The sequence below is a fragment of the Neopelma chrysocephalum genome, unplaced genomic scaffold (assembly GCF_003984885.1).
Source record: "Neopelma chrysocephalum unplaced genomic scaffold, ASM398488v2 Primary Assembly neopelma1_155, whole genome shotgun sequence".
NCBI lineage: Eukaryota > Metazoa > Chordata > Aves > Passeriformes > Pipridae > Neopelma > Neopelma chrysocephalum.
In genome coordinates, this window is record NW_020897817.1 from 701,766 (window position 1) to 726,455 (window position 24,690).

The 24,690-nt window shown below is 56.5% G+C and overlaps 3 protein-coding genes across 5 annotated transcripts; 1 reads left to right on the forward strand and 2 right to left on the reverse strand.

Moving 5' to 3' along the window:
* The first annotated feature begins 118 nt into the window (after window positions 1–118).
* COL8A2 (collagen type VIII alpha 2 chain) lies at window positions 119–9,984 on the forward strand. Its single transcript, XM_027701378.1, has 3 exons — window positions 119–209; window positions 3,232–3,440; window positions 7,842–9,984. The coding sequence occupies exons 1-3, from the start codon at window positions 169–171 to the stop codon at window positions 9,761–9,763; spliced, it is 2,172 nt and encodes a 723-aa protein (XP_027557179.1). The 5' UTR covers window positions 119–168; the 3' UTR covers window positions 9,764–9,984.
* A 3,438-nt stretch (window positions 9,985–13,422) lies between these two features.
* On the reverse strand, window positions 13,423–18,423 carry ADPRHL2 (ADP-ribosylhydrolase like 2). The gene is made up of 6 exons (XM_027701382.1): window positions 18,176–18,423; window positions 17,455–17,551; window positions 16,545–16,752; window positions 16,271–16,455; window positions 16,082–16,182; window positions 13,423–15,585 (listed from the first exon to the last, which is right to left on the reverse strand). Exons 1-6 carry the CDS (start codon window positions 18,405–18,407, stop codon window positions 15,293–15,295), a joined length of 1,116 nt encoding a protein of 371 aa, XP_027557183.1. The 5' UTR covers window positions 18,408–18,423; the 3' UTR covers window positions 13,423–15,292.
* Window positions 18,424–18,592: 169 nt separating this feature from the next.
* TEKT2 (tektin 2) lies at window positions 18,593–24,552 on the reverse strand. 3 transcript variants are annotated; one of them, XM_027701379.1, is made up of 10 exons: window positions 24,458–24,552; window positions 23,344–23,515; window positions 22,853–22,978; window positions 22,000–22,205; window positions 21,395–21,538; window positions 20,778–20,892; window positions 20,333–20,440; window positions 19,819–19,962; window positions 19,573–19,652; window positions 18,593–19,034 (listed from the first exon to the last, which is right to left on the reverse strand). In XM_027701379.1, the coding sequence occupies exons 2-10, from the start codon at window positions 23,497–23,499 to the stop codon at window positions 18,833–18,835; spliced, it is 1,281 nt and encodes a 426-aa protein (XP_027557180.1). In that variant the 5' UTR covers window positions 23,500–23,515; window positions 24,458–24,552; the 3' UTR covers window positions 18,593–18,832. The 3 variants fall into 3 exon arrangements, with proteins under 3 accessions (XP_027557180.1, XP_027557181.1, XP_027557182.1); XM_027701380.1 differs by having other exon boundaries at window positions 24,489–24,544; XM_027701381.1 differs by having other exon boundaries at window positions 24,430–24,460.
* Window positions 24,553–24,690: the final 138 nt, after the last annotated feature.

Below are 24,690 nucleotides of genomic sequence, written 5' to 3' on the forward strand. Positions count from 1 at the left end.
GTGCTCCCAGGAACGTTGCCCAGTCCAAGGACACGGGAGCGCTGACACGGACACTGCAGGGAGAGGGGGTCAGTGTGGGGGCCAGCAGCCCCTTCCACGGGGAAAAACCAGGAGCACGACAGGAGCTCCTCAAGCTGCCCAGCACGAGCCACAGGCGGTTCTGAAGCCATGGGGGGGGCACGGGCTGGTTGTTTTCCTGCGAGAACAAGGTGACATTTCTCGTCTCCTTTCTCATGCTTTAAGTGTGAGATTTTTTTCCCTGTTCCCGGCGCTTTCATGGCGTGCCAGGGGTTTTTAACACGTCTGCTTGCTGCCTGCCAGGGGAGCCGGCACTCGCTCCGCCGGTGCGGCTCTGAAGCTGTGCCAGGGGTCCCGGTGCCTGCTCAGGGCCCTGCTCCCCCCCAGAACTGAGTAATGTGGTGCTGCTGGACCCCATCCTGCTCCAGCATCTCCAGGGAACAGCACAGACCCCTCGAGCGCTGCCCCTGTGTGAACCCTCCTGGCTCAGCTGCTCCCTGCTGGGCTTGGCGTTGCGGCGAGGGGTGGTTGTGGTAGAAGTACCAGAGTGTGCTGAGGGGGCTGGAGCTGCCTCCAAAGGATGTCAGCCTGGCTGGATAGTGCCCAGCCCAGCAGCTGTGGTGCCCAGGCTGGGCAGGGCGAGCCAGGAAGGGCTGCACTTTGGACCCTCAAAGCAAAGCATCTCCCTTGCTCCAGGTGGGAAAAAAAATTACTCTTGTGTCATTTCTAATGGTTGTACTGGAGCGGGTCCCACACCCTGTCGCCCCAGGAGGATGGGCAGGTGACCCCTAGGAGGACAGGCAGGTGACCCCCAGCCCCCAGGAGGACAGGCAGGTGACCCTCAGGAGGACAGGCAGGTGACCCCCAGCCACAGCTGCCCCATCCACACCACGGACCAGCCGCCGTTCACGACCTGCCGGGCGAGAAGGGAGTGTGGCGCGGCTGCTCCGTGTGATTAATTATCAGTTCATAACACAGGAGATTTCAGGCATGAAAGAGCCTCTCCACAGGCACGTTGTGCACACTTTATCCATCATACGAGGCTCCAGATGTTTCCATTTTATTCTCATTAAATCACTGCCTGGAGAGTGCGGGTAGTGGGAGGCCTCCTGCCCCAATGCTGGGTACCACTGGGGGGGGACAGCACAGCACCAGAGACCCCCTTCCTTAAGGGATGGACACACGTGCCTGGGGGGCTCAGGTCAGGCTCCCCCCATTGTCCCACAGCCCCTTGGGAGTGTGGGAGCAGGTGGAATGACCCGGCTGGACCAATGGAGAACACACAGGAGAGTCCATGTCTGGAGCCAGCGGGTGACAGAGGGCACAGGGATCTTCATTTTGTATCCAGCACACAGCAAAACTGTGGCCAGATTCCCTTGTCCTCCCTCTCCCTTCCCTCTGGCTCTGTTTTCCTTCCATCCTGCGTTTCCTCAAGGGCAGGGGAAGCAGCACCCAGCAGTGAGGGGCTGAGCCACCCCAGGGTGCTGTTCCCACAGCAGCGTCCATCCTGAAACCAGCCCGGCAGAGGGGAGGAGCAGGGGAGAATCCAGCTCAGGTGGGAGAGGAGAGAGCTGGGAAGGGAGGGAGGCAGAGACAGAGGCACAGGGGTCATACCAGGTAAGGAAAACAAGTAAATAGCTGATTCAGGGGTTTGTTCTCCTCTTTTATTTAACAGAAACTGTATTTTTACAGCTGCAATCCCTTAAAATGGGATTCTTTTTCCCTTAAACAAATCCTTGTAAAATAATGCTTCATAAAAGCAGCGTTCCTCTCCTCGACCCCGAAGACAGAAAAACAATGAGGCCGGCGAGGCCCCGGCCGTGCTGCCAGGGGGGCCGGGGGTGGCTGTCACGCGTGTCCCTGGCAGTGCCACCCGACCCACGGCCACGGCTCCGGGTGCCGTGGTGGCTCCGGCAGTGGTGGCTCCAGCACCGCTCCGGCCCCACGGCTGGGGTGGGATGGGCAGAGCTGAGCTCCTCTCCTGGCATCCCCCACAGCCACCTGCATCCTCACAGCTCCGTCACACAGCCCCTGGCGGGGCCATCCCTGTCCCCTCCTGCCCTCAGCTGCTCCGAGGGCATTTTCCAGGCAGGAGGAGCAGCAGTCAAGGCTTCCTCATCCCTGGAGACTTCAACAACCTGCCAAGCCCCTGTGGCATCAGAAACAATCTTGTGCCAGGGCTCCTCGCTCCCTTGACTTAATTTGGTTTAATTTTGTTCTAATTTGGGGGGGTTTGGGTTGTTTTTTCTCTAGTCTGCAGCTTTTTTTTTTTTTCACTGCTGCTTCAGCAAAAGAGATTCAGGAAATTCTGATGAAATCCTGGTGCACAGCAGCCCTGCCCCTGCTCCCCAGTGGGACAGGCCGGGAGCTTAATTCTCATTAATAACCACCATGGGTCAATTATTGCGAGAAGGAGGAAAATCAGCAAAAAAGCTCTCTGGCATCACGTGTTGTTTAAGCTTCCGAAAATAAATGTTCTTCGCAGATCAATCTGTTTGCAGCTCTGTGCGTGGAGCCGGCAGGGATAGTTGCTGGAGGAAGAGAGTATTTATAGAGGGGGTTTATTTTAAATAAACAAGCACTTAAGGCTGAGGCTGCTGCTCCCGTGCTGATCCCTCATCCTCTGCTGCCCGCGAAGCGCCGCAGTTGAGCCACAAACGGGAGTCTCCAGCTCCCAACGTCGTGGGTTTGGTCCAGCACCCGTTTGGGAGACTCAGCACTCACCTGGCTGTCCCCAGGGCAGGCAGAGCTTGGCGGTGGCAGCCGGAGCCTCCCACGGGAGCCACGGCCACAGTGGCCACAGGTCTCCTCAGGAGAGCCCCTGCTCACTTGAGGGGTGTGACAGCAACATTGGATTGGGTGGGCTCTGGGTTTGTCATTTGACTTTTTTTCCCCTCTTATGCGCTAAAAATATCAAGAGAGCCCGGTGTGGAAATAACCCCAGACTCAGGGGTGCCAGGGCAGCCTCTGGAAGGCTCTGCTGGGCACCCACCATTGGTTATTGCTCATAAACTGTGTGTTTACTGTACATCTCCCAGTCACGGTGTGTCAGGAAGGGCGACGTGTTCAGGGCATCTCTGGTCCACAAAAAGGCAGATTTGAGGGAGTCCTGCTCCCACTGGGATCCCTCCCAGGCTCTTGGATGGTCCCTGCGAGGCGGAGGGGACAAGGGGGGGCCGTGGGTGCCCACTCTCATTGTTGCTTTGTCTGCAGGAGCCGTGGGAGCAGGAGCAGGAGCAGGAGCAGGATGCTGCCGGACGCTGTGGCGCTGCTGGTGACGATGGTGACGATGGTGATGGTGGTCGGCCCTCGATCGGCTGCGGGAGGTGGCGTGGGGGGCTACGCCCAGGTCAAGTACATGCAGCCCATGGTGAAGGGACCCCTGGGACCCCCGTTCCGTGAAGGCAAAGGGCAGTACCTGGGTAAGGGCCGCGCTCTGCGGGGGAATGGGAGGACACGGGAGAGCTGCTGGTGCAGCGGGAAGGGGCTGTGGCACCCCAGAGCCATCGGACACCTGCCACCCCCTACCCTTGGGTTTGGAGCCCCTGAGAGTCACCTGGCACGGCCAAGGGTCCAAAACATCTTTGGCAAAGCACAGGGGGCCTTTTGAGTCTCCTTAACCCATTGCAGAAGGACAGGATGGACACAGGGAGAGGCTCAGAGGGCCCCCCTTTGCTGGGGCTGGAGGGCACCCGTGGGTCCCTCGGTCTGGGACCTGGGACACAGGGGGACCCTCCAGCCTCTTGCTCCCACCCTGCTGCCCATCCCAGCTGTGAGGCACAGGAGCCCCAGCACTCACCCCCTCTGCCTCTCACTGCTGTTAAACCTGAGCCGTCCCAGCAAGGCTTTTTCCACTCCTCCACCTATTCCGTTTCCCTGTCTGTGTTTTGCACCAGCTGGGAAAGGAAAGAGTGCCAAGGCCAGAGCTGAAAGCCAGTCTGGCGAGGGAAGAGCAGGAGAGAGACATTTCCTCCCTCGGAGAGCAGCAACCAGAAACTCCTCAGATGTTAAATCGTTCCCCATGGAGTGACATGGGCACTCAGAGGGGCTGAGGCACCAGGGCCATCGCTCCACAGAGCCAGGGCTGAGGGACCCCCAGCCTTCTGTCACCCCTGCCCACAGCTGCCCTCGGGACCTGTGCCCATCCCAGGCTGCTGGCAGCGCCACAGGATGGGGCAGCACTGGTTTTGGGTGCCCAGAGCTGCCAGGTCGGTGCCTGGCCCTCAGGAAGAGCTGCCAGAGCCTCCCTGTGGGTTCTCACAGACCCCGACGCTCCCAGGAGCCGAAGTCCTGGCTCTGGGAGGAGAAACTGGAGAAGGCTGGGCTGCCGGTGGCTGATTTACTGCGGGGCTGAATGGCTTATCAGGAGTTCAGCTCAGCACATGTGTCAGAAAACACACAGCAAAATCTGGAGCCGAAGCGTGCTCTGAGCCCCCCCTCCCTGCCCCCTTCCCAGCTGTTGTAAAGCTGCTCCCTGAATTCCAGCCAGAGCCAAAACCTTCCAGCGTAGCACAGGAACACTTCAGCTGCTGGTGGGACTGGATTCAAATCTCTCCCTGCTGTTTTCCTTTCTCTTTTCTCCTTCTTCTTATGCACGGGAGCGGCTTGTGCTGCCTCAGAGCAGCACTACCTATTGTGGGGAGAGCAGCAAGTGCCAGGCTGGGGCAAGGTGTGGTTTGGGCAAGCTCTGCCAGCCTAGAGCAGGCACACAGGGGACACTGAGTAGGGCAGAGCACAGCAGTCCCATGGACATTACTCTCCTGAACCCCTGGGAAAGAGAGGACAGGTGGGGGACACAGGGACGCAGCAGGGACAGCTGCAGCCTGAGCCACCAACTGTGGGGCTGCACGGAGGCAGCTGGGGAAGCCGGTGCCTCCTGGATCCCACCGAGCTCCCATCTCTGCTTAACCTCTAATTTGGCAAGGAAAATCCCTGCTGGCCTTCTGCCCTGCTCGGGGAGCTCAGCTGACTCGCCGCGATGGCGCGGGGCTGTTCCGTGCCCCCGCGGGTTACCCTGACCCGGCGGGGAGCTGGGGGGGCCCCTCCTGCCTCCAGGTGCCACCTAGAGAGGGACAGGTTCCCTCAGGGTGCCAGACACCTTTTCTGACCCAAAAGCAGCTGCCCCGGGAGCACTGAGGCAGCTCAGGGCAGGAGATGCTGCTGTAAGTGCTAAAATGCTCAGAACGTTGAAGCAGAGATTTGCACGTTGGGGTTTATTTTCGGTGAAACTGAAACCCCATCCGTGGCTCTGCTGCCAGGTAAACCTGCTGCTGGGTGCTGTGCTGGGACACCCACTGCCGGGGCAGAGGTTGAGAGGTGCTAAAACACCGATCCCACACAATGTCCCGGTGAGCCTGTGAAACTCTCTCATGAGACAGGGCTTGGCAGCAGCTCTGGAAGGAGCTCGGCCCGGCTCCGCCACGGAGCAGCCAACCTCTGCTTCCTGCAGTGTCATCCGGCTGCGCTGGCCAGGCCTCTGCTGGCTGCTCCTGGCTGGGAACCACTTCCCATCCCGCTGGATTATTCCTCTGATGGTCGGTCGGCACTGCTGGGTCCCTCCTCCAGGCATGAGTGGTCCTTACCGGGATGAGCACAGCTCTGGAGGGGCTGCAGCACCCGCCTGGTCCGTGCTCCTCAGGTGGGACACTCCGTGGTGCCCAGGTGGGAGCTCGCAGGGGCCATTCCTGCCCCGTCCCCTTCCCGCTGCCCCAGCCGGCCCCGCGTTAACATTCATGGCAGCTCGAGGGGAACACAGAACCCCACGCTGCTGCTGTGAAGCGCAGAGCTCCGAGACATGTGTCTGTGGTAAGACATGGGCTTTTGAAATCGGACACCAGCGGGGCCGCAGTGTCCCAGTTTCTCTCTGCTAACGGCCCCGGTTTGGTTTTCCCGTCTGCTTTTTTGGCCGCCTGCGAGCTGGCAGCTCCTGCCTGGCGTTTCTCTCCGCTGCCTTGTGTGAGAGAGTGTGTGTGTGCTTTTTCCTTCCTTCATGGGCTCAGCTGTAGATCCTTGTTCTGATTCCATGCAAAATGACCTAGAAAACTAATTCTTTTCAAACCATCGCAAGAAGAAAAAAAAATAAAGTAGGGGGGGAAAACACATTGAAATCATCTTCTGGAGAAAATTCTTTCCAGGATTCAAACCCCAGAAATTGTGCAGCACTGCACAGCTTCCTCGCCCTCTTTCCCACATGGTTTTCCGGGGTGAGGAGCAGGAGTTTGCAGAAATCCAGTGGCAATGTCATGACAGACAAGTATTTCCTTCATCAAGGGAGCCAAGTGACCGTGGCTACAGCTGGGGCTGTGGGCCAGGCTTTGATTTATAGATAAGCTCTGAAAATGTTTCCATTACCCAAAGGAAAACACGCCAGCACCAGGCTGGGAAGGGCCGGAGCTAATTGCTGTGCTTAGGGCAGCAAAGCCACCTCCGATGCTCTGGGAGCGGTGCCTGCTGCTGCCACAGTTATTCTTTTCACGTGTCTCAAATCTCCCCTAAGCTTTTCCCATCGACTGAGGAAATCTCTGTGCTGGCAGATCCCAGCTCTATGGGTGTCCCTGCTCCCAAGGCCATGCTTGGCTCACTGAGGGGGCTGGGCTGGCAGACCCTGGGGACCCCACTGCCTCCTCCACAACACCCTGCCCATGCACACAGCCTCATGTGCTGCTCCCATCCCAGTCAGGATCCATTCCCATCCCAGATGGAATCCGTACAGATCCCTTCCCAACTGGAACGATCTACCTCAGGCAGATTTGGTTACAATTCACCCAAGATGTCAAGGCCCTTTCCTCTGCCTTTCGCATTTCTCATCATCGTCCTGTGTAGGTGCAAATGTCAAGTGTTTCCTTCATTTCAAACTTCCCAAAAAAAAGAGTTTGTCTGATTTATTCTTTTTCACCCATTCCCGGTGTCACGTGGGAGGTGACACCCTGCCTGGGCTGGCCTCAAGGAGTTATTTATGCTCACGTCTGCGCTTTCCATGCCGAGCTGCGGTGGGCATGTCATCTGCCTCTCCTCGCCTTTGGAGACTCTCAGCCCATTAGTTTCTTTCTTATATCCGTTTGCAAAAGACCTCAATAAATTCTTGAAATGTCAAGTGGTTGCGGCCTATTCCCAGCTGGGCTGACTCATTTGGACGGAGCTGAGGCTGCGTTTCCCTCCCAGCTCTTGGCTTCTCCTCCACCTCCAGCGCTTTTTTCCTTTTTGGTTTTTCTCTGCCTTGCTGGACTAGGGAGCTGTGCCAGTGAGCACTGTGGGCATGGCCTAACCCACACACCCACTGCCTCCTCAGGCTTTCAAGTACATGTCCAAGAGTTTTCTTTTTAATCCAAAAGGATTAAAGGTCTCCTGAGGCCCTGGACTCGCGGGATGGGGTGAAGGGATTATCCTCGGTCTTGGCTTGCTCTGTCGCCATCCTCTCAGCTGAGCCCAGGCAGGAGCGACTGAATCCCACAGCGCTTTTGAGGCCGCTGGGAAGAGAGGCAGCAGGAGATTTGAATCCAGCTCCTAAAGACACCCCGCAGTAACTCGTCACCAAACAATGCTGCCAGAGCCCAAGGCAAGCGCTGGTTGTGCTGACACCTTCCATGGTGTCACCTGACATCCGTGGAGGGATGTAAGGCTGGGATTAGCACTCTGGGCTCTGGCCTGGGTCTTGCCTCAGGACAGGCCTGCTGATGTGAGCCACTGTGGCCACGTTTAAATGGAAGGGTTCTCCTGCAAGCCCAGCCCAGGCAGTGCAGGGCCCCCAGTTCCGACACCCCACAGCGGCACAGTCCTTGTCCACCGCCGGCCCCAGTGACGCTCCGTGTCTCCTCTCTCCACAGACATGCCACCGATGCTGCCCATGGACCTCAAAGGGGAGCCAGGACCACCAGGGAAGCCTGGCCCACGCGGACCCCCTGGGCCCCCCGGCTACCCAGGAAAACCAGGCACAGGGAAGCCAGGAATGCACGGCCAGCCTGGCCCCGCTGGGCCTCCTGGCTTCTCGGGCATTGGGAAACCTGGCATCCCAGGACTCCCCGGAAAGGCGGGTATGAAAGGGATGCCTGGAGCCAAGGGTGAGCCCGGCATGCGAGGGGAGCAAGGGCCAAGAGGACTTCCCGGCCCCCCTGGGCTGCCCGGGCCAGCTGGACTCTCTGTCAACGGGAAGCCGGGTCCTCAGGGTGGCCCCGGCCTGCCCGGCTTTCGGGGCGAGCCTGGCCCCAAAGGAGAGCCGGGTCCCCGCGGAGAGAGAGGGATGAAGGGTGAAAATGGTGTGGGGAAGCCGGGGTTACCAGGGCCCCGGGGGAATGGGGGCCCTCCTGGCCCTGCAGGGCCCCCCGGGCCTGTTGGCGTTGGGAAGCCCGGCCTTGACGGGCTGCCAGGAGCACCGGGGGACAAGGGTGACATGGGCCCCCCGGGCGGGCCTGGTGTCACCGGGGAGCCCGGCCCTGCGGGGCCACGGGGCCCCCCTGGAATCGATGGGATTGGGGTCCCGGGCGCTGCGGGGGTGCCGGGGATACAGGGCCCCATGGGACCGAAGGGAGAGCCCGGGATCCGCGGCCTCCCAGGTCTGCCAGGCCCAACGGGTTATGGGAAGCCGGGTTTGCCCGGCCTGAAAGGAGACCGTGGGCAGCCAGGGGCACAGGGAGCCATCGGCGACAAGGGGGAACCCGGTGTTGATGGGGAGCCGGGTGAGCCGGGCCCTGCTGGCATCATCGGCCCGCCGGGCCCACCGGGCTCCATGGGGCTGCCGGGCAAGCACGGGCTGCCCGGATCCAAGGGGGACGTGGGGCCAAGTGGGCCCCCAGGAATGCCGGGGATCCGTGGCGACCAGGGCCCCAGTGGCTTTGCTGGGAAGCCAGGGGTGCCGGGAGAAAGGGGCCTGCCCGGGTCAGTGGGACCCCCTGGCCCGACAGGCCCCAAAGGAGAACCAGGGTTCATCGGCCTCCCGGGGGTGCCCGGATTAACGGGTGGCCCCGGGCCCAAAGGGGACGGCGGGATCCCAGGACAGCCAGGGCTGAGGGGCCCCTCAGGCATCCCAGGATTGCAAGGACCCGCGGGTCCCATGGGGCCGCAAGGGTTACCGGGGCTGAAAGGGGAGCCCGGGCTCCCTGGCGTTCCCGGCGAGGGGAAGACCGGCGAGCCCGGAATGGCCGGACCCATTGGGCCCCCCGGAATGCCGGGAACGCCGGGGTTGAACGGGCCACCAGGTCCACCGGGGCCGCCCGGGCCACCGGGAGCGCCGGGGGTGCTGGACGAGACGGGCATCGCGGGGCTGCACCTGCCGGACGGCGGCGTGGAGGGCGCCGTGCTGGGCAACGGGAAGCCGGGCAAGCCGCAGTACGGCCGGGGGGAACTCGCCGCCCGCATCGCGCCCGCCTTCACCGCCATCCTCACCTCCCCCTTCCCCGCCTCCGGCATGCCCGTCAAGTTTGACCGGACCTTGTACAACGGGCACAACGGCTACAACCCGGTCACCGGGATCTTCACCTGCCCCATATCCGGAATCTACTACTTCGCCTACCACGTGCACGTCAAAGGGACCAACGTCTGGGTGGCCCTGTACAAGAACAACGTGCCGGCCACCTACACCTACGACGAGTACAAAAAGGGGTACCTGGACCAGGCCTCGGGCAGTGCCGTGCTTGAACTCAAGGAGAACGACCAGGTGTGGGTACAAATGCCCTCGGACCAGGCCAACGGGCTGTACTCCACGGAATACATCCACTCCTCCTTCTCTGGGTTCCTGCTCTGCCCCACATAACGGCTGTTGGGCACGTTTCCTTTTCACCCACTTTAGCCATAAACTGTCTTTTTTTTTTTTTTGATAAAAAAGTGTTTTAAAATGAATACAAAAAAGAAAAGTCACTGGGAAGAACGCGCAAGCCGCTGCCGTGGGACCTTGCTTCAGGCTGTTTGATCCAAGAGTCACGAGGGTAATCGGGAAGGAGACATCTACCCATCTATCTTTCTTTTTTTTGGGAAGGGAGAAGGGAGGGAGGGGAGCAACTTCCTCAGCATATTTGGAATAAATTTTACCCCAGTGACTGGACATCAAACACAGAAACACGCTTGGGATGGCAAGGATCTGGCTCTGTGATCCAGAGAGGGTCGGCTGGAAGACCAGACCCTCCTGGTCTGTATCAAGTGCCCTCGTTTCCCATTTGGAATGCTGGATAAATAAATCCAGCTGTGTCATGGCTGGTGTGTTTGGTAACCTACACAGGGTCCCAGCACTTACACAAACCCATGCAGCAGCAGGGATCCATGCTGGATTGAGAAATTTCCTTCCCAACCATCAGATGCCCGAGTTCCAGGCTTGCTGACGCCTGTTTTTCCAGACTCTGCTTTGGGGCAGTCTCTCCGATTCACTCCGGATTCAGTGTGGTTGGATTTATAATCCTAAAAAGTGGAACATTTTGCATAAGCACCTTCTAAGAAGTAAATATTATTTTGAACCCTCCCCCCCAGCACCTTTAGGAATTAAAACATCCAGGCACTGGTACCTGGGAGGATGGCACGACCTGTTCCAAAGGAGGTGAGGGAACCTGGAACCCCTGGGATGAACAACGATCCGCTCTCTCCATTCACCTGCTGGGAAGTCCAAGGGCTGGTCCTGTCCCGTCTGTCTCTGCAGCCCAAAGACTTGCTTGGCCTCGGGAGCATCTCTGCCCACACAAGGATGGCACTGCGAGCCCGGCTCACGGTCCTGCCAGCTGTTGTGACACAAGGAAGTGCCACTGATGGACAACTTGCTTTTCCTGTTTATTTCGGGATGTGGGAACTTTTGCATCGGTGTCCCCCCTTGCTCTGGGGGATCTTGGCATTAAGAAAAAACAGTATGGTTCTAACTGCCCATGCAGTGATTTCACCACGGTGCTATGATCCACTTCACAGTGTTACTCACAAGTGTAGTGCAATAGGTACCTGTGACAGGGCACCAAACACGGACCTGTGACAGGGCACCAACCCCGGTGCCACTCGGAGACTTAGGTTAAAAAAATCAGCATCTCTCTGTTGTTACCACTTTGTCTCCCCAATGCTGAAGTGTTACTGACCTGAGTATGAGCTGCAGGGTTCTGGGCTGGGTGTGCACAGCAGTGCCCACCTGGCTGCTCTGTCCCTTGGCACAGGCAACAAGGGAATCCGTGGCTCTGCAGGTTTCTCACAGTAGAACAGTCACTGCCACTCACAGGACAGGGGTTCTGCTCATCCCAGGCCAGGAACACGCTGCTGAAGTCAATCCATGTGCATCCCACTGCATTGTCCCTCTGCAAAGGCACATCCTTGAGAAACACCAACAGTGTGGTCACCAGCTGAGCACCTCTGACCTTTGCATTTTCCTACAGCCCGTTTGATGGCCAAAGAAACACAGCAAGGCTGGGACTGAACTTGTCCTCCAGATGGACTCTACAAGATATTTAAACAACTTTCCTTTTCCTATTTCTGTTTTGTTTGTTTGTTTTTCTCCTCAAGCCTGTCCTGTGTTTCTGTCTCTTGCCATCCCGGGCTTCCTTTTAAAAACACACCTATTCCTGAAATTAAACAAACACAAGAAGGAAATTGGCAGTTGGAAGGGCAGTGCTCCAGCCACTGCCTGTTGGGGCTGTGTCCCCTCCTGGGATTTTCTCTCCTTAAAGTTGCAAGTTTCATGCAAAGATGAAACTTCTCAAGCTGAAAGGTGTCAGATCCCACTGGACATTTTTAACTCCTGAGGGCAGGGAGGGGTCAGGACCATTTGGGTTGTGACTGCAACAGGTTATTTCCCAGCAGGAACAGGACCCATACACAGAGAATCCCTAAAATGAAAAGGGGAAGCTCTGATGTTTTTTCCAAGCCCAGGTTTGGGAGCGGAGGGGGCTGGCAGGGGATCTGTCTCCTTCCCTGTGGAGAACAGGGAGGGACTCGGCTGGTCTGGCCCCACACAGCCTGTGCAGGACCAGGAGCTGCCAAACCTGGTGGGAGCCTCACCCTGCTCCTCAAAGTGACTTATTTATACTGTGCCTACCCTACATCCCACCTCTCTTTGTTCTGTTCTCTTTCACTCCAAACTTCTCGTTCAAGCTGGCAAAAAGCAACGACCAAACTCCTCACTGTAACCACCCCCCAGATTAACTCCTCCGTGCTGTAGATATTGTTTTGCAATTCCACTTTTCCCTTCATGTGCAGAGCAAACCCATAATCACTCCTTGCAGCTATTTAACCTCTTACATTTACACACTAGTGGAAAGCAAAGATATTACACACACATAGTTAGGCTAAAAAAAAAACGATGCACAGGATGAGGGAGGCTGTTCACTCTCCAGAAGGATTTTTTTCTGGAATACTGAGTACATATTCGCCAGCAGAAAGGATTATTTTCTGTCGTGTGTGTGAGCGCGTGGGATTTTGGTTTCAATCACAAGAATAAAAAAGGTTGGGTTGGATGAAGTGTCTATTTTTAATGCTGAAAACTGCATTACAATGTGCATTTTTATATACAAATTCTTACTATTTTTTTTAAATTTGCCTCTAGTATCTTCATTTCTAACCTAGTATATAGAGGTTTTTAGTTTTGTAAATACTTATTACATGCACTGTCCTAGTAAAAGTTGGTTTAAAATGCACTCTTTGTGACCCAAAACTGGCCTGCTCTTCACAACTAAAACTGCAGTACTTGATTGTATTGACAAAACATCAATAAAACTTATTGTATAAAGGTGGGCTCAGCTGTGCTTTGTCCTGGGACTTGCTCAGCCTCACACAGTTCTCTTATACTCTCCTTCCTCCTCAAATCTCCTCACTCGTACCCAGCAGATTCCCTTGTTGATATCCTTATGCAAGAGGTTATTTCCTCTGATTAAGGAAAAGATTCGTCTCCAGAAGTTCAGTTTTAAAAAAGGAAGAAACCCAGACCCTTCCAGCCAGGCAGTTATTAATTTGAGGAATTTAGGGTGAAGTGTTGGGGATTCCCTTTCCCTTCTATGTGGTTTTTTTCCCATGATTTTTTATTCTACAGCCAACCTCCATCCCAAGTGATTCAGAAACAGCCAGGACTGGTGAATCACATGTAGCAAAGCACCTTCTGAGGCTCAGGGAACAGAGAATAAAGAGAAGAAAATGTGTTTTCCCACCTGGCAAAGGAGATGTTCCTTGTAACAGGTGAAGCACTCCCAGGGAAGCCTGGCTGCCGTGCAGGCACCTTCAAAAGTCATTCCAAGGAACAAGCCATCCCCGTGCTGCCAGTCACAGGGCTCCCAGCACATTCCCTGGTCTCTGCACCATCACCACACGCTGGATTTCCTGAGAAGGAAAGCACCTCTCCAGTGACCCTCCCTGCAATGCCCAGTGCCAACTCACCCTGCTACCAAGAGCCACTCCTGGTACTCCTGGCATTAGGGAAGCACAACTTCATGACTTGAATCAAAACACAGGAGCAGTGGCTAATTAACAAAGATAACTGAGGGATTTTATTCCTTTCCAAGGAAGTCAGAGCTGAAGGTTTCAGTACATGTTTAGATTTTGGCCTAAAACGAGCTCTAGTCTTTAAACAGGAGCTCTTTGCTCCCCGTGAGTTCCAAACGTTTAAAATTATAAAGCTGCTTTAAAAGAAAAATATCTTCTTTTAAATAATTCCATGAATCTGGTCGCCCCTCTGGCAGAATAATGTGGAAAACCTGACATTTTACAGCTCAGATCTGCAGCACAATACAGAAATATACAACAGACCAAAATTCCACATGTTCCCAGGACAAGAATCCATTTATACAAGGAAAACCCATTAAAGCATCACACAAAAGACTGGCACTTGAAGGAAGCAGACTACAGGGAAAACTGGAAGGACCTGTGGCAGCCAGATTCCCACATGTGCATGCAGCCTGACACAGCCACCACGTGCCAGCACCACCGGGGAGCACAACGGGCACTTCCCGGTGTCACAAGAAATACTGGAGCAATAACAGAGTCACACAGTCACATTCAAATTTATAAACGCTTCCACATGATGACTTTTTGTTTTCAATTATTAAAAAAGCTTCCAACCCTTTTCTAGACGTGCCATTCCCAAGCTGTTTCTCCCTTTCTCACCAGCTCCGGCAGGAAAAGGTTTTGAATGTGAAATTCTGGAATACAGCTGTGCTTGAGTGTTCCTGGCCACCAGCACCAGCTGCTTTTAAACACTGATAAATTCTCCCCCAATTAACCCACCTTCCCCTCTAATTTTGGGTAATTCTTATCCAATACAGAGGACTAGAACTGTGAGAAGTAACTCCTGCATCCTGCTCAAGTCACTTTTACCTCTGAGAGAACCGGGAATTCCATCCCTGTAACACCAGGTTTCACAACTATCTCCACCCCATATTTGGTCTCCCTGGGAGCTGGACTCCCGTGATCCTTGTGGGTCCCCTCCAACTCAGAGTACTGTGATACTGTGATTTAAACAGGAATCTCAGTTGGTGCTCTGGGGACACATGATACACAGGATGCTAAAAACGTGGGATGCACGAATGAGGAGCACAGGAGCAGCCAGAGCAGCTGCAGCAGTGTGACAGCAGCTGGGCAAGGGAACACGAAATGCAGCAGGTGATGGTGGCTGTTGGATCACAGGGCAAAGGACACAGGAGCAGCAGCAATTAGGGACACCCTCTCCCAGCAGGGATTGTCTGCAGGCAACAAAGGTCTCTCACAGCGCCACCAGAGATGCAAAGAAATCCCTTCTTTCTCTGGCACTTCTCATTCTGCCTTTGGGGGAACAAATCTCCCTGGGAGGTCTGTGCTCTGGCATCCTCGCTCAGCACAGGGGACAACCCAGGCCACCAGGCCTCTGGTGACTCCTGTGACATCCCTTAGCTGGCCAGCTGAGGGTGACCTGCTGCTGTGCGAGGGGTGTGGAGCCTCCCAAAGCCACTGGATGGGCCACTGACCACCACAACACAGGCCACGGACACAGGAGCAGAGGAAAACAGGGAAAGAGTCCGCAGATTCAGACACCAGTAACTGCAATGACAAATGGCACAACGGTGGACAAAGCAAGCAGCAGAAATCCCATGGAAAACAAGACACTCCTGCACACTCAGAGGAGCTGCACCCACTGTCCAAGGTGCCACGTGCAGCCACTTCCCAGCTGATCCATGACCGCAGGGGATGTCCCCCCCCTTCCAAGGCAGCTCATGCTCCCAGCTGACAGCAGCAGGCACCTTTCCCAGGTGAGGCTTGCTGGTGTCACCGACGGCACGGACCCACCGCTGGATCTGACCACAAAAGCAGAGGTGACCATCTCTTCGCCTTCAGGAAACCCCTGGAGCTCCCCTGGAGCTCAGAGCCGCTGGCAGTAGAGTTCATACAAGCTCTTGGCCATCCTCTGGGTCTCCTGGAAAGCCTCACAGCTCTGCTCCCAGCTCGGGGGCACCTGCTCCTCGCCGTAGTAGGCGCCGGCGATGGCCCCCGCCATGGTGGCGATGGTGTCCGTGTCCCCCCCCAGGGAGATGCAGTAGATGATGGTTCTCTGCAGGGCGTTGTAGTGCTCGGGAATGTCGGGATCAGTGTCCATGCAGCGCAGGAAGGAGTAAATGGCAGTGGGGACGGAGCGCAGAGCAGCGATGCCATTGCCTGGAACACACCCGGCCATTACCCTCAGGGCTCCTTTCCCTCTTCCAATTGGAACTTCCTGATGCCACTGACTTTCCATACCAGTATCATGGACTTTGTCAGGAAAAGGTGCAAAGGTTTGTGCCTCAGAAATCCCCCCCGTTCCCCAGTATCACTCACATCCCAGACAGCAACTCCCAGTTTCACCAGTATGGTCTGGTCATACACATCTACCTGTCCCCATTCAACATGACAACCCACTGGCCATTAAGAGATCTTCGAATGTTAAGATGTATTATTCAAGGTAAGTTTTCCTTAGCAAGACACAACACAGAGCGGGAATCAGTGGGTAGAGACTTGCAATTCCTGACAGGTGAGCACAGGCAGCTTTTCCAGCACATTCTGTGCCCAACAGGCAGCACAAAGAGAAATCTAGGGGAAGACACGCCTACCAGGCTTGCTGAGTTAGTCCTGCTTCCAGCTCTTCCCTAATGCTAACAGTAGGAAAGGTACTCACCTAACTCAAACAACACATCTGCTTTGGGAACGCTGCTGAGCTCCAAAAACTCCTTGATTTTCTTTAGGCGCCTGGAAAACGGTAAATCCTCAAATCCCAGCCTGCAAGCAGAGAGGGAAGGGGGGGGAGAACGTGAAGAGCCAGAAGAAACCACCACAGCAGAGCTGGTGCTTCCCCACAGCTACTCACGCCCGGGCGTCGCTGAGAGACTTGTCATCCGCCTCCACGTGCTCCATGTGGCTGATGAGCTGCTCCAGGAAGGTTTCCCTGCTGAGCCCTCCCTGCAGTGCCAGGTGCACGGCCAGGGCCTGCAGGATGGCCCCGTTGTAGCCCAGGGAGTTGGCGTGGGTCAGCTCCGCGCTCAGCTTCGCAAACTGCCAAGGGAACCCCGGCGTCAGCACAGCTTCCCAGGGGGCTGCCCCGGCACCAGGGACACCCTGGGGAGCCCAGAACCTTCCAGTACCTTCTTGACGTCCTGGGTGTCGGCGTAGACGAGGGGGATGCTGGCCACCCTCATGGCCCCGCCGTTCCCGTAGGAGCCCTTCCCGTTGAACTGGGCCCTGGCGGGCTCGAACACGTCGCTGCACTTGGGGCTCAGCAGCTTCTTGAACACGTTGACCACGGCCATCCCATAACCCCTGTTGGGCTCCTTCTTGTACTCCTCAGCAAACCTGGCGTGGGCAGGGCAGGGCAAACACACGGGGGGTTTGGTCTGTTACTGGTGTTTGTGAGTGGGTGAAGCCTCTTGCTGAACTGAATTAATAACACACATGTGAGTCAGTGACAGTCAGGGGTTCAGTTCTGCAAGGAAACAATTCCTGAAAAAGTGTGAAAGGAGGAAAGGGTGTATTAACACCACCTTCCACAACCCACTTGTTTCCCTCTCAGCTTTGCCTCGAAATAGAAGCAAACTGGAAACATTTCCGTGGGTCACAACCACAAGGAAAGTCTTTTGTTCAAGTTCAATGGAAGAGTTTTCTAAACAAAGAAACGCTCTCCCTTAAGTGGAACCAAATGCTCCCAGGGCTGGGGATTCCAGAGGGAAATGGATCATAAACAAAGCCAAGCTGAGCTCACTCCTATTCCCTCACTAAATTAAGGGCAGCACAAACATAAATAGCAACAAATAAACATGAAATTAAGTGTTTCTGAACTCTCCCAGGCATTCTGCTCCCCAAAGGTGAACACACAGAGGGCTGACATGTCCAGGCAGACTCTGACCCCACACTGCTGCAGGTCCAGGGCAGGGCCAAGCACACCCCAAATTACAGGATTAACCACCACTGTCCTGACTTTTTTCCCCACCGCAATTTACCCGTGACTCCACAGACAGCCACAGTGACGGTTTCACCTTCAGGAGGCTCCGTCCTCACCTCTTGGCCATGTCAACCTCGTCGAACTCCCCCCTGGCCAGCAGGGACTGCACCACCGACCTGCTCATGGCTGTGTCGTCCGTGTAGGGCAGCGACTCTGCGACAGGAGGGACAGGGTGACACCCCCAGCCAGGGACAAACTGCTCCTGCCATCTGCCAGCACCTCCCTGATCCCCAAGGCCTGACTGGCACAGGTTGCCCAGCTGCCTCATCCCTGGAAGTGTCCAAGGCCAGGTTGGACAGGGCTTGGAGCAACCTGGGCTAGTGGAAGGTGTCCCTGCCCATGGCAGGGGGTGGAATGAGATGTTTTTAAGGTCCTTTCCAACCAAAACCATTCTGGGATTTAAGCACTCTGAGCTTGGCACAGCCAGATAGCTGTATCCACAGCTAAAACCAAAGAGAATGTACTTCATGGTTAACAGGATCCAGGAGAGAATGTTTGATATCTAGAGGCACATCAGAGTCAGATCAACACAGAACCACAGTATCCCAGATTGGGGGATTCTATGGGGGGAGGAGGGGGACAGAACCTCAAACCCCAATCCTGGGGATGCTGAGGGGACACACAGCCCCCAAAACCCAATGCTGGGGATGCCGAGGAGGGAGGGGACACACGCACCCCAAGTACCGATCCTGGGGGGTATAAGGGTTCAACTCGAATCTCCGGGGTGCTGAGCTGGGTGCGTGAAGGGGCGGGACAAGCCGATCTTCCCTCACCCACCTCCTCGCGCGCTCCCCGCCGCCTCTCCCCCTTCCTCCTCAGGCGGCGCCGGTTCCAGCCCTCTGAGGAAACTCAGCAGCTCCGGCAGCTTCACGACGCTTCTGCCTTCGAAAACAGCTCCCAGGCAATCCCCCAACAACGCCCCGGCCAAACAGCCCCGGAAACGAGCGGGGCCGGGCCGGGGACGAGCCGGGAGCCGCCCAGGGCCTGAGGCCGGACCGGCGGCCGCCATCTTGTCCCGAGCTGCGTCTTCTTCCTCCGGGACGCTAGGGGGCAGTGTGCGCGGAAACGCCTTCCGGCGTTTCCGCGCACACTGCCCCCTAGCGTCCCGGAGGACCGAGGTGCCGACAGCAAACCCGCCTTGAAAATCCCTCCTGGAATCCACATGGATTTAATCCCCCTCGGATGACCACTGGGGACAAGCTGCTTTATTTTTTTATTGTTTATAAATCTCCTCGGAGCGCGGGAAGGCTGTAAACATCATCCAAGGGGCAGAGAGTTATAAAAGACAACCAAGGAGGTGGGGGGTGTGTGGCGGGGGGGGGGAGAATTCCATTCTCCTAACGCGGCGCAGATGTCGCTTGTTTTTCATCCCCCCCCCTCCTCCTGGCTCTATGGAATCGTGTCACCACCGGGAGTTTTTGCGCGATTCCCAAGCTAAGCCAGCTCCAGCTGACTGTTCCTCGGGAGGTTCCTGGTCCGGTTGACGGCGTCAACCTCCGGATCAAATTTCTCCACGGGGATCACGAGTTTCCTCCGGGTGTCCATGCACTTGTTGTCCAGCTGCAGGGAGTTGGTTTTGTAGCCAATGTCGGTCTGGATGCGGTGGAGTTGTCTGTAAAGAGCGTCCAAGGCGTTCCTGGGAACGAGGGGAAGGGAGAGGAGTTGGGATTAAACAACTGCATTGCCCACCAGGGAAGTGGTTACAGCCCCAAACCCACCAGAGCTCAAGGAGAGTTTGGACAACACTCTGAGGGACAGGGTGGGATTTTGGGGTGTCTGTGCAGAGCCAAGAGTTGGACTTGATGATTCTTGAGGGTCCCTTCCAACTCAGGATATTCCATAATTCTAAACTGGACAGGAAACACTCAACTTCCCACCTTCCGGCAGCATTTGGCCCTGTGCAAACAGCAAACTCATCAGCGGTGGGAGACACTCCTTGTTTGGGGCAGGGAATAGTGAGCCCACACCCTGCCAGCTGCCAGCCCACAGCAGCATTTCTCTTGCTTCCTCTTCACCCTCCTTTTTGCCCCTTTTGGAACCGCCTGTTCCTCGATGAAGTCAGAGTCGAGCAGGGGCTGTGGGAGTCCCGCTCCCCTCCCACCACACCAACCCCTTGTGCTGTGCCCCGTGCCCACCGAGCCCATCCCGTCCCTCAGAGGGAGCAGGACACTCACTGTGACTCTGTCCTCTTCTGCTGGAGCACTCGGATCGCCGCCTCCAGATCCTGCACCTCCCCTGTCAGCCCGAACTGCGCCTGCAGGGGGGACCAGGGATGGTTTGACAAAGGCCACACTTCTCCCATTCCCCCTCCACCCCAGCTGTGACATTGTTTCCTTGCTTTGCTCTGTCACTGTAGGATCCATTGCTCAGCCCCCACAAAACTCATGCAGGTTTTCCAGGGGCTGTGCCAGGGGAGGTACCTGGTCCCGGCAGAGCTCCACGTGGGGCCGGTACGTGCGGGTCTCCAGGCGGGTGTGAGCCACTTTCAGATCCAGCGTTCTCCTCCGGAGATCTTCCTCCAGCTGCCGGATTTCCTCCTCCATCTCAGCAATTTCCTCCAAGGTCTGAGGAGATAAAGACATGTTTCGTGAGGGACAGCCCAGGAGACAGACTGGGACACAGCCCCCATGGCTCCAGGGATTTCACTGTGCTGGGGATGGATTTCTGAGGATTTCTGAGAACTGAACCCTCTGCTTCTACAAGGACCAGGATGGTGCTGCTGGCAGGTGAGACCAGGGGGGAAACAAAAAGGCCCCAGAACAGCACCTGTGAGAGCTGCAGGAGGTGGGATACTGCCAGGATCATACGTGTGCCACTGAACAGCAAACATGTGGAAACCATGCTCAGGCCAAGCTGCTTTCCATGTAACCAACAGCCTTTGGGATTCCATTCCCAGCCAGGGCTGTGGTGGACAACCAAAGAAACACCACTTACGTTCTTCTCCTGCCATCTCAGTTCACTGAGGGCTCCTTCCATGTCTCTAATCCTCTTCCTCAAGGCAAACTCCGTAGCTATCCGCTGAGCATCCAGCTCGTTGTTTGTCTGGGGAGGGAACAGGCTCCAGTCACATGTGGCTACAAGGTGTCTGTGCCCCCAGCTGTGCCTGGGAGGTTGGGGCAAGCCCAGGAGCAAAACCAGCTGGGTTTGGCCACTGCCACAGGCGTGCAGGTCACACTCCCCCGGTAGCCAGAAGGCAGGGATCGGTGGACAGGTACATGTCCTGCAGCTTGCTGACACTGCTGCAAGCTCCACAGCACAGCCAAGCTCCTCTCTTATACCAGGAGGGCAGCTGCTCCCAGACAGACCCAGAGACATGCCTGCCACTCTCCCACACTGGATCCAGGACAGCACCATGGATCCACAGCTGAGGGAGCATTACCTGGGCAATGGTGAGCATGATGGCTCCTCGGAGATCAATCGAGGCTTTCATTTCTGCGTCAGCACGATCCTTGTTGCACTGGCTGTTCAGTTCCCACTCACGAAGTGCAGTTGTTCTGTCAACAAATCAGTTAAGAAAATAAACTGAGTGCTTGCAAGCTCAAAGGAACCACCTGCTGCAGGCCAGGATGGCTTTGTGCAGCACAAAACGATTCCAGAAATCTGGAGGTCACATCCTGCCTCACCTCCTCAGAGACTGAACCCACTGACCCCAACAGCTGCTCCACCAGGGACACATCCAAGCCATGGAAGGGAATGCCAAGTGAAAATGTGCAGCAGCTCCCCCATGAGCTGTGCCAGGGGTGACACACAGCCCTGAGTGTCACCTACAGCCAGGCAGGAGGCCCAGCAGCTGGCCTGGGTTTGTGGTGACAAATCAGCTAGCTCCCAAAAGTCTGTGGCTTCACCATTCCACAGCAAATCCCAGAGCCAAATCCTGTTCTGAGCTCTCTCCAAAGCTGTACCCATCAAACCAGGATACAGCACAGAAGGAAAAAGCGTGTCAGGGCTCTTCCAGCACGGATTTGGCCACACAAGGGCAGGTTCTTCTTTCCTTACCCGTCTGGGATCCGCGTTGGGTTGACCTTGAAGGAGATGTTGCCGGAGGTGACGTTGAAGGACAGGCACTGCCGATCCAGATCCAACGCCTCCACCTTGTGCCGGTGGTCACAGTTCAGCTGCTGCCGAGCTTCCTTCAGGAGGCTGCAGAGAGCCGGGCTGGAGTCAGGGGGAGCAGGCCAAGGGGAGCGGCAGCTCACAACTCCCGAAGCTTCATCACCATGCCAGTCATCTCTGAAATGAGGGATGACCTCCCACCCCACCGGGAACTGGGCCTGCTCCCCCCCAGCACTGCCTGCCACAGCATCGCCCTGGAAAACGGAGCTGCAAAGGATTCCCATGGAGGAGTAGGGCCTGGGACCTTTAACACCTCCCAGCTGCTGATTCCTGAACCAAGGCAGGTGGCACGAGAGATCTGTCTGGGCCAAAAATTTCCCGAGGGTGCTTGTGAAGTCTCCCTTGCCAATCCCCAGACCTTGACAATAACCATCCAAGGCTCCTGTGTGGTTCCCTGCCCGCCCGTCTCAGCGTGGCATTGGAGGCACATTAAATATCTGGGGCCAAGCAAGGAGGGCAGAGTTTGGCCAAAAGCTGTCACTCCTCACCAGAGCTGTGTGAAGGCTTCGTCCACTCGCTGCTGCAGCTCCTTCTTGGCTTTCTCGATGACCTTCACCTCCCTGTGCAGCTCCTCCTCCACAGGGTCCCTCACCACGTCGATGTCGCGGCGGCTCTCGCGGAACGTCAGGCACTCGATGGCAACATCCAAACACAAGTTCTTTGCCTGGAGGGCATCTTCTGCTGCCTCCTTCACCTGGAAGAAGCAGTCAGCCAGGTGTGTGTGGGGTGAACCTTTAGGGATAGGAGGAAGAAAGGAAGGGGAACCCACCTATACCCTCATTAAGAGGGGCTCACACTGCCCATCTTTGCAGTTCTGAAACCTTTTAGCAGGTTTGGAATAAATACTGCCAGAGCCAAACATCTTAGTCCTCTACACCTGCCACTGCCATTGGGAATCACCCCTTGCTGGGGACAAACAACTCCAGGAGCAGCAGGTTTAGAACTCACAGCATCAGAGATGTCCCACTGCTATTCTCTGGTTAAAACCAAACATTTTTGAGGGACGGTGTTAACATACTTCTCATTTTCCTTCAGAGCTCTAAAAAAAGCTCAAACAACAGAAAAACCACCCAGAAACCCAAACAGGAGCATGCAGTGCACGGCTCCATAACATGGCTTGGCTCAGCCAAGAACACACAGTGGTTTGTCTTCCAGGAGGTCATTCCATCAGCTTTGGATCCCAGTATAAAATATACATATATATATATATAAATATATCCAGTGAAAAGGCCTCCTTGAAATCCAGATGGGTTTGCCCATTGCACAAGACAAGCCTCAATTATTTCACATCCCATGTTGAGAGTGTAAGTTGATTTCCAGCCATCTGTTTTCCCAACATACTTTGGTTAAGGCATCGATTTCCAAGTCTATGTCTGTGAGGCATCTGGCCAGGACCTCTCTCCATCTGTCCACGCTGGTAATACGATCCTTCAGGCGGGTTCGGGTCTCACTCTCATCCCATTTCGCCTGGAATTAGAGAGAAATGCCGTTACTCTTTTCAAAATTGCTTTTATGAATCTTGCTGAAGCCTCGCCTTGTTTTTGGGACTGACCGGCCCTACACAGGAGCACAACACGTTGCCATTTGGTCTAAGGGCCATTTACACAAATGGAGAGCACAGAGAATAACACAAATTGCAACAGACACGAGAATCACACCCGAGGATTTCCTGACAGTACAGACACATCGCTGCAGGCAGATTTACAGGACGTAAATGCACATATTTAGCAGTTTCTGTACAGGTCCATACACTCAAATCCAGACACTCTCCCACGCTCTTGAGCCTGCTATCCTGACAAACCTGGGAGCAGCCCCCCTGCCAGAAGGCGCACCTGGTTGCCGGTGTCGTTGCGGAGAGCTCGTGCTTCCTGCCGGATTTGGTGGGAAGTAGAACGCTGGTGTTCGGCATCGGCCGAGATGCGGTGGGCGTTGTTCTGCCAGTCCGGCAGGGTGAACCGCTGGCCCGGCTTCACGCTCAGCGAGGCCATCTCGCTCAGCAGGTGACTGCACGGGGGTGGAAGATTTATCTGTTTATTCGTGGAAGTACACCCGAAACGGAGCTGCAGCCACAAACTGCAGAGCTCTTCGAGAGAAAAGCAGCGGCAAACGGTAACCTGGCACCTGGCCTAACACAGACACGTGTCCTCATGACGGGGGACATAAGGACAGGTGATGCCCGGGGTCAGAGGGAAAGCCCTGTGCACCGGTCCCTCCCTGGGGAATGGAGCTGCTTGCAGGGACAAGGAGCTGCTCACAGCACCAGCTCCCACACTGAGCTTGGACAAAATGGCTGATGATGTGACCGGTTCTGCCGTGCTACAGCTGCCGGCTGAGCCCAGGGCTGTGATCCCGGGGCGCTCCAAGGCTTTGCAGGGACAGCAGAGTTTGCAGCCATCTCCCTTGTTACCCAGCACATCTGCAGGAACTGCAGGGCCCACTCCACAGACCCAGAGCGGGGCCCGAGGGAGCTGCAGGTGCCCAGCACCTGTGGGATACCTGTGGGATACCCCCTGTCTGCCGCAGCCCCCTCGGGCACAGCCACCGACAGCACAGGCTGACGGGGAAGCGCAGAGCAGGCATTCCCTCAGGGAAAGAAGCCCGGAGGGAGGGCGCAAAGGGCCGCGGGGCACAGCGGTGAGGGGGCTGTGAGGGCACTCGGCACCTCCGAGCCTCTCCCTCGGGGCCGGCCCTGCTCCGCTCCCCACCTCAGCACCGGTCCCGACCCCTTCTCTCCCCTCACAGCCCGGGCCGCTCCCGACCCCCTCTCTCCCCCCTCAGAGTCGGTCCCGGCCCCGCTCTCTCCCCGCCCCAGGGCAGCTCCCTGCCCCGCTCGCCGCCCCCCCCTCAGGGCCGGTCCGGGCCGTGCTCCCCTCACAGCCCGGGCTGGTGCCGATCCCGCGCTCTCCCCCGCTCAGGGCCGTCCCTGGCCCCGCTGTGCCCCCTCACCGTTCCCGGCCGATCCCCGGTCTCCCCTCACCGTTCCCGGCTCTCCCCGGGCTCGCGCGGGGCCGTTGCCGGGCGGTCCCGGGCCGCGGCGGGTGCGGCGGGTGCGGCACCGGCTGCGGGGCGGGGGTCGGGGACGGGGACACTGCAAACCGCAGCCAAGCGGCACCCAAAGGCAGCTAAGGACGATAATACTTTAAAAAATCCCAACAAAATGACCCATAGAGCAGGAGGGA